The 9,074-nt window shown below is 39.6% G+C and overlaps 1 protein-coding gene and 1 long non-coding RNA gene across 8 annotated transcripts in view; one reads left to right on the top strand and one right to left on the bottom strand.

Annotated features, from left to right (window-relative positions):
* RALGAPB (Ral GTPase activating protein, beta subunit (non-catalytic)) overlaps positions 1-9,074 on the bottom strand; it is an 82,140-nt gene that overhangs the window by 6,993 nt on the left and 66,073 nt on the right. For all 7 annotated transcript variants that reach the window (XM_014540604.1, XM_005867311.2, XM_005867310.2 and 4 more), the window contains 4 exons: positions 8,387-8,509; positions 6,457-6,593; positions 2,988-3,096; positions 2,108-2,186 (listed from right to left, as the gene is read on the bottom strand). In XM_014540604.1, coding sequence (XP_014396090.1) covers positions 2,108-2,186; positions 2,988-3,096; positions 6,457-6,593; positions 8,387-8,509 — 448 coding nt within the window. The remainder of the gene's footprint in view (positions 1-2,107; positions 2,187-2,987; positions 3,097-6,456; positions 6,594-8,386; positions 8,510-9,074) is intronic.
* LOC106726298 overlaps positions 1-9,074 on the top strand; it is a 29,450-nt gene that overhangs the window by 2,240 nt on the left and 18,136 nt on the right. The window lies entirely within an intron of this gene.

Below are 9,074 nucleotides of genomic sequence, written 5' to 3'. Positions count from 1 at the left end.
TTCTGCAAGTTGTTTTTGAGTTTGACATGCATCTTCATCCAATAATGCTTGTAATTGTTGGTCTTCAAACTTTTTCGGTTGACCTGGACGTTCTTTGTCTTTCACATTGAAATCATCACTTTTAAAACAACGTTCGCAAGTATCTTGAGATGGAGCATGTTCACCATAAGCTTCCCGAAGTATTCAGCTGCACTTTATTTCAAAATAATGAATTAAAACTTCCTACAAATGCTCTTTTTTTTGCACAAAATTCGACATTTTTAAGTGTAAAAATATCTATGATGTTAACACCTTCAGCAAATTTGACATAAAGTTTTGAAGCTTGTTGTCAATACAACAAAATAGCATACATATCAAATTGCATGTATCAACATATGTGTAACTCCATCTATTGAAAAAAATCTGCATTATTAACCGATACACCTAGTAAATTGCTTTAAAATACCTTGGCATAAAAAAACCAGCTCCTGACAATTTACTCTGTACCATGTTAGACATTAGAATATGCTTAATAACTTTAAAAATTAAAAAAAAAATTTCCTTTTTTGTTGTTAATCCTCATCAGAGGGTATTTTTTCCCATTGATTTTTTTTTTTAGAAAGAGTGGAAGGGAGGGAGGGAGGGGGGGAGAGAGGGAGGAGGGGGGTGGGGAGATGGAGAGAGAGAGGGAGAGGGAGAGAGAGAGAGAGAGAGAGAGAGAAAGAAAGAAACAGCGATGTGAAAGAGACACATCAATTGGTTGCCTCCCACAAGATCCCTGAACTGGGCCTCTGGGGATAGAACCTGCAAACACAGGTACGTGCCCTTGACCAGGAATTGAACCCATGGTGACCCTTTGGTGCACGGGCCAATCCTCCACTAGCTAGGGCCAAAAACACAAAGTTTTATTAATGACTTGACCTCTTCTAGAAATTTTAAAATATGATAAAATAAATTATCTTTACTGACTTCATTCTACAACAATAATCTAACAATGTTAGACTAAATTCATCTTACACGCAATACAAACCAGATCATGTACACTGAAGGAACTTACGCAAAGTTAAAATATCAGGTTTAGCCTGATAACAAGGGTAGCTCTGTGAGATGTGGGAGATGAGGTTAGCATTTGGATTTAGATTCTTAAATCCTTCATTAATTGAATATGTGATGATGAGGAATATTTTATACCATTTGCAAAATGAAGATGATAATTGTACCCTTGGAATTATTTTAAAGTTATTTGTTTAAGCCAAAAACAGTTAAGCAAAAAATCTTGAAACTATAAAGCCTATACAGATACATTGTGACTATTCTGGCAATCATATTATTTTCTTTTTATCCCGTTTGTGCATGGGCCGCTAAAATAAAAATCTTAACAATTTTTTAATAAAGTTTAAAATATAAACTAAATAGCTCATGTGATTTGGATATTTTAACTGCTATCTGTCCAGAATGTTTTGACCAATTTAACTCCATTATTTTATCTAATACTAGAGGCCCGGTGCACAAAATTCATGCGGGGGGAGGGGGGTTCCTCAGCCCAGCCTGCACCCTCTCCAATCCAGGACCCCTTGGGGGATGTCGGGCCTAAACTGGCAGTCAGACATCTCTCTTGGAATCTGGGACCACTGGCTCCTAACCACTCACCTGCCTGCCTGCCTGATCGCCCCTAACTCCTCTGCCTGCCAGCCTGATCGCCCCTAACTGCCTCTGCCTGCCGGCCTGATCACCCCTAACTGCCTCTGCCTCGGCCCCCACCACCGTGGCTTTGTGAGGATGACCGGAAGATGTCCGGTCGACCCAGTCTAATTAGCATATTACCCATTTATTAGTATAGATTGCTACCCTATTATCAGTTTTCATTAACACTTAGATGCCTTCACATCTCCATTTGTCTTTTTGCTGCAGATAAATGTAAAACAGCAATTAATTATGCCTTTTAAAAATCCTGCTAATTTGATCACCTTATGCACTTATCTACAAAGGTCTTTGGTCCTCCCCACCCCCTCCATTGTTTGGTTATGATTGCCTTCATCCCATTTGTTTCATAAATCTTTCTTGATTAAACTGCAATCAACATATTCTAAAAGACATGCTGATAAACTTCAAGCAAATAAGAGTGTACCTCAGAGAAGTGCTACTATTTGCGGTAGTTTCCACACCAGTACTGATTTCTGTCATCAGGTCTGAGAGGGGAAAGTTTTCTGGAAGAAAATAATAGCATTGCAATTAATATCTCCCTTCTATTTCCCAAACAAATAATAGGAAATCTAATTTTCTAAACTCTCTACACAAGTAGGCAACAAATATTTGGACTATGCTATCCTACAATATAATCTTACAATATAAACTATTCCTCACAAATAAAGAGTTCTCCCTCAACACATATTTTTGCTAAGTTCATCTAAAGCAGATAGTTGTTAGAGAACGTGATCTGTAGTCTTTGAGGGCTTGGAAAGGGTTGTGGAGGGGCTGGAAAGCAACTATCACACTTTCCCATAAACTCTGAGCCAGATGAGATTCTAAGCTAAATATGCATTTCTAAGATTCTTATGTTGCTTATATAAACGTCACAAAGGACTTATCCATAGCAGAATTCCTAAGAATAAATTAATCTTTACACTAAATCTAGATAGTAGGGTTCCAGGGAAGAAGGTAAGGGAAGTGCTCCCCCTTCCCCAAAGTCCTGGGGTGAGTAGGACCAAGTGGCAATAGACCATTAACTGTCATACCATACCAAGCAAAACTAAAGATTTTATATCCACTAGTCTCATCAAATCTTCACAACTATGAACTAGGGAACACGAGTGTCTCCATTGAACAGATAAATACTCCAAAGCTTAAGGAAACTGAGTGGTGGAGCTGGGATGCAGACCCAGGTCTGCTGAATTCCAGTCCCAGCTTCTGGCCGCCACACCACGCCTATGCTGCCATTCCCTTTAGACCTTTAGAAAGTCATGGTCATTCTAATTTTATTTATAGACAACGTCCCTATAATATAGTACCTATATCATCATAGCGTTCCACCCAGACTACAGACACTCTTGTTTCAGGTCCAAGGGGAGGCACGGGGCGGCCCTGAGGCAGCTTCTTCATTCTGGAACTGGGACTGAGCTATATGAGGCAGAGAAAAGCAGGAGAGGAGAAAAAAAAAAAAAAGAACTGGCTTAATTAAACTATAATCATACAGTCCTCAAGCTACCCAGTGACATAAGTATCGGATCTTGGGAAATCAGTTACCTTTATTAAGTCTCAACCTAGAACAGAGGAATGAAGGCCTAACATCCTCAAAGGACCCCAATAAATTTAATAAATACATAAAGAACAAAAAATCCTCAAGGGAAAAAAAACTATATTAAACTGACAATTAATAATTGAAAATTTATGATTTGAGTTCATCTATATGGCCAGAAAGCAGTGTTTTTCCTCATCATGGTAACATCACTGATTTACCTGGAAATCCTTATCTTTTAAATGTCCCACCAGCAAGTTATTCCTCATTCTCATACCAATTACAATTGAAGCCCCCCCAAATTCCTTTGTGTTGTCAGCAGAAAGAAAAAAAGTGTTGCTCAGATCTTCACTATCATGCACAGTTTTCTTTGGCTTCCCTGCCCTCCCAGTCAGCTGTAAGTTCCTTTGAAAGGCTAACAGAACTATGAGTTTCCCCTTTAGCAAATGGCACTCTGAGTCTCATCTACTTTCAGGGCATGCATCAGACCTGAGTTTATGCTAAAGCCCTAAACAAAGTTATGTTGTACAGAAAGAAGGGAAAATCCCAAACTGAAGTTGAATTTTAAGAATAATGATGCTTGCCCTGGCTGGGTGGCTCAGTTGGTTGGAGCATCATCCCATACACCAAAAGGCTGCACATTCGGTTCCCAGTCAGGGCACATATATAAGTTGCAGGTTCGATCCCCAGTATACAGGATGCAAGCGATCGATGTTTCTTTCTCTCTCTCCCCTACTTCCTCTCTCTAAAAAAATCAATAAATATATGGGTGAGGATAAAATAATAATAAAAATAACGCTTGTACACACAAAAATATACATGTTTTTACCAGATGACCAGAGACCATGACAATTCCCCCAAATTCTTATTTCTATCATGACATTCACAGAAAATGAATGACCAAGAGATTTTCCCCAAATTAGTGACAGATACCCAGGCACTCTCAGACACTATTCTTTTAGCATCATGGCTCCTAATCAGCTTTGAATCTCTGACTTCCTACATCTGACTTCCAGCCTTAGACTTGAAAAGCTCCTGTGATTAGGTCAGGCCTACCTGGATTATCCCCCTTTTGATTACCTCAAAGTAACTTTAATCACATCCACAAAACCCCTTTGCCATAAAATGTAACATAATCACAGTCTATCTCCTCATATTCACAAGTTCCACCCACATGGAAGGGGATGACATTCTACAAGGGCAAGAATCATTGGGGGTCATCTTCGAATTCTGCCTAATACACTGACCTTTTTCCTGCTCAACTGTTTTTTTTTGCATCTATTGAGATAATGATTTTTCTTTTTTTAGTTTGTTAATTATTTAAAAATTCAGTATGTAATAAATAAAAAACAATGTGCTTTAAGAGTTTTCATTCTTTGGATTTTAAGGAATAACTAACTATGCTGGCATTCAGAAAATGAGTATAAGAACAGCCAATCACTGACTATTAGATCTGGCTAAAATCCTGCATTACTATCCAATAGACTTGTTCATCTCCCAACGTAGTCTGTAAAATCTTTTTAAATATAGCAACTCCTGATTTTCAAAATCAGTCTACTTCAAAGTGTCCTATACAACTTAACTTTTTTGCCTAAATCAATTTTAAAGGTGAAAACTCCTCCCATATACTTATGTTAAGAACTAGAGGCCCAGTGCACGTGTGCACCAGTGGGATCCCTTGGCCTGGCCTGCGGGATTGGGCGAAACTGGCTCTCCAACATCCCCTGAGGGGTCCCAGATTGTGAGAGGGCACAGGCCAGGCCGAGGGACCCCACCAGTGCACAATCGGGGCTGGGGAGGGACACGAGAGGTTGGCCAGCCAGGGAGGGACCCCGAGAGGGCTCCAAGGAATGTCTGGCCCATCTCACTCAGTCCGGATTGGCCGGACCCCAGCAGCAAGCTAACCTACCAGTCAGAGCGCCTGCCCCGTGGTGGTCAGTGAATGTCATAGAGACTGGTCGACTGTCTGTCCCTTGGTTGTCAGTGCACATCATAGCAAGCGGTTGAGTGGCCTTAGCATATCATTAGCATATTACTCTTTGATTGGTTGAATGGCCAACCAGACACTTAGCATATTATGCTTTTATTATATAGAATCATTTTCACTATGGAAGGAGCCAACGGAAGAATGGCTTCAGTCAAGTTTACACTTCTTTTTTCTTTTTTATTATTTGTTTTAAATATATTTTTATTGATTTCAGAGAGGAAAGGAGGAGAGAAACATTAATGATGAGAGAGAATCAATGATTGGTTGCCTCCTGCACATCACGTCCCCTATTGGGGATCGAGCCCACAACCTGGGCATGTGCCCTAACCGGGAATTGAACCATGACCTCTTGGTTCATAGATCAACACTCAACCACTGAGCCACACCAGCTGGGCTTATTTGTTTTAAATCAATCTTCTTATACTTGTGAACTAGTTCTGTACTCTTGATATTACTTACTTAGTCACTTTCCAGTAAGGTTTAAGAGGTAACATGAGACCCTAGACAGTTTGGCTCAGTGGATAGAGTGTCAGCTTGTAGACCGAAGAGTCCTGGGTTCGATTCTGGTCAAAGGCACATACCTTGGTTGCAGGCTCCTCCCCAGCCTGGGCCCTGGTCAGGGCACGTACAGGAGGCAACCAATCGATGTGTTTCTCTTCTTTCCCTCTCTCTTCCACTCTCTCTAAAAATCAATGGAAAAATAGCCTTGGGTGAGGATTAAAAACAACAAAAAAACTGGTAACATGAGGAGAAAACACAGATAAAGACATAACATCCATTGATATGGTAAGAAAAAAGTAAAATGCTCTCTTCTTGTAGTAGCTGCTGTGTACCTCACTCAGTGTATTCATTCATATATTGAGCTGTTCTCCAAATTGCTACCATTTGTATATAGCCAGACTTGTTTAAGTTGAATGTTGCATGATTAAAGATGTGAATTGTACAGGTACTGCTCCAGTTTTAGTGGATATTTCTGGTACTAAATAAAAACGTAGGCTTAAGAAGAAATGGGTGAGAGAACCAAACATGGTACTAGAATGGCTAAATCAAGGGAAACAAAGGCCGTCTTAGAATGAACTATTTGTTGCAAGCTAAAAAAAAGAGAACCATGAGAATTTGCTTTTAAAAATGGGGACACTAATGAATCAGTGTAACTATCGATTCCTCTCTGGGTTAAAGGCAAAAGCTTTGCAGGCATGATTCTATAATTACCCCCACTATAACTTTTTGGAGATCTAACAACGAAGTGACTTACCCTCTGTGAGGAATTAAGATTGTCTGTGTGATTAGGGAAAAGCTCAAGTGTCAAGGATGGCTGTTTCAGAATTCCTGGCATAAGATCCATATTTGAATCACTGTCTTGGTCCGAGATGTTACTTTCCAATGAATCAGCTATGGCATAAGAGAAAAAAAATTATAATACCTACTACTTGTTTGGAGCAAAAGTTTGTAAACTAATTATGCTAGTAGTCTAACCTAAGTCACTTAAACAAAGCATTACTTCTACAGCATGGGTTGGCAAACATTTTCTGTAAAGCAGGGGTGGGGAATGTCTGGCCTGCAGGCTGTATAAAGCCCTCGAAATCATTTGGTCTGTACTTGTCAAGGCATTAGGAGTGAGTTGATTGTTTGACCAAATATAGCAGGCCAATTTTTAAGTTGACAATTTTGTATGGCCCGTGAATGTTGTTATAAATATCCAAATGGCCCTTGGCAGACAAAAAGTTCCTCACCCCTACAAGGATCAAGTAATAAATATTTTAGATTTCGCTGGCTGTATAGGCCTCTATCACATCTTCTTCTTTATATTTTAATGATAATCCTTTAAAAATGTAAAAACTGCTCTTAGCATTCTGAATTTGGCCTGTGTCCTATAGTTTGCCGGCTCCTGTCCTACAGGATAACTGAAGTAAGATTTGAAAATATTTCACTTTTCAGATGTAGATATAATAAAAGCCATTTGCTATTCTCTGAATTATTCTGATTATATAGCAACCATATAGCATGGTGCTAAGCAGCACTGGGCAATCCTAGTCTCTGTGATTAAGGAATGATCTGACTGGAGGCAAACACACAGAGAACTATAAAAAACAAAGGAAGACAACTCTCAAGAAATAGGAGGAGGCTGATTTGGAGCAGGGGCACAATTGGCACAGGGGATATTTCATGATAGGAGGTGAAGACTCAACTGTGGGAACTGCTATAAGGACATGGATCTAGCTGTGGGAGAACTGGGTTGGTGCAAGCAGGCTGGGCCAGACACATAGGCAGGGACTTGGCCCAGAGAGGATAGATAGGGCCTGGCTTCTAGAATTAGGTGGTAGATCATAGCCTTGACACGAAGGCAAACATCTGCTAAGATACTGACTTAGATCATGGAAGGCCACTACTGCCAGAGACACAACTGGCCCCACAGTATGAAATAGGGAGGGGCCTAGAGTGGGAAATCAAGGGTTCAAGTAAAAGGTTAAGGAGGCTACCAAGGTAGGACCCAAAAAGTCATTAGCCTGGTGATGAGACAGTGAAAATATGATGTGTGGCATCCCATTCTCCAGATGGCCTCAATGAAGAAAAGGGTAAACCTTCCACCCACTGCTTTGTCAGGTACAAAGATATGGGCTTAATTTGTAAGAAGCAAAGGTTCTAGGAAAAATAAGACTGAGTTCTGACTGAAAAGTAATGATCATCCCTGATCCTTACAAAGAACACTTTTGATCACCATCTTTTCTAGGCTGCTGAAGTTTCTCCTGCTCAGTTTTAGATAAGCCAGAGGCCATCATGAGAGCCTTCCAATTGTAAGACTCTCTGGGTTCCATATAAAGGCTCTCACAGGAAATAGGGAAGTAGGTGGGGGCTCAAGCATAATTAGTGAAATGAATAAACTGAAAAACAAGGCTTCTATGTATTGATTATAATTAAAGAAAAACAAAATATGGGCTGAAGTGGGTCTCCTTCACTATTTAAAGAATATAATTAGAAGGTCAGTCTGCTTGTCTTTAACTACTTTTCTTTAGAAATTTAAGAGGAGCCAACATCCTGTACCTTTGCATATTCTAAAAGCTATCATGCTTTAGAAGCAGAATGCCTTAGATGACTTCAGAATCTCTTCCAATGCAATAATACTGCACAAACCAGTGAATACAAAAATAGATCTTAAAATAGCACCATACAAAAAATGCTCTTACTTAATGACTCCACAGGAGAAGGAACCACAAAAGATATTTCTGTAAGGGCATCAGCGTAATACAGCACCTTCTTCTGGCCATTGAAAATACTAGCCCCAATATCTTCAGAGGAAATCACTTCATCTAGGAATGAGAACACTATGTTACTGCTCCAAAAAGTGAAAAAAACAAATATTATCCTGCTTTGTGAAATTTTAACTGGTTAAGAAAGTGATAATAAATAGAAGGTACATTTCCAACAAGAACCAATTAGTGTATAAGAAGAATAAATTCTACATGTTCTTTAAATGTCTTCACACGAACTTTAAATTATGAAATTTTAATTTCATAGTCTCTAAAACTTCTGTAAGTCAGACCACTTCTGATTTGCAGGGCCTTTGGTTCACCTGTATGCAGCAGATTAAGGAAACAGTCTTTTTGGAAGAGGCAATGATCAAAAGAAACAAGACCACTAGAATCCCTCTGAAGGGAGCAGGCAAGTGTCCGCGTGTGTACTCTTGCTTTCAAGGCATTTTGGTTCCTGGTTTCTCTCCACTGCTCCTCAGCTCTGCTCTGTCCCCCCTTCCCCAATGGTCAGTGATATCATATAAAATGTACAGGAAGTTTTAGTAATAGTATCTGCTCTAAGCCAGCAAGATTGAATTAATAAAAGTAGCATTCCTGAGAGTTAGTATAGTTCTCCATTAAA

Source organism: Myotis brandtii, unplaced genomic scaffold, assembly GCF_000412655.1.
Source record: "Myotis brandtii unplaced genomic scaffold, ASM41265v1 scaffold248, whole genome shotgun sequence".
Classification (NCBI taxonomy): domain Eukaryota; kingdom Metazoa; phylum Chordata; class Mammalia; order Chiroptera; family Vespertilionidae; genus Myotis; species Myotis brandtii.
Note: the sequence above shows the minus strand (reverse complement) of the source record. Positions and strands in the feature narration are given on the sequence as shown.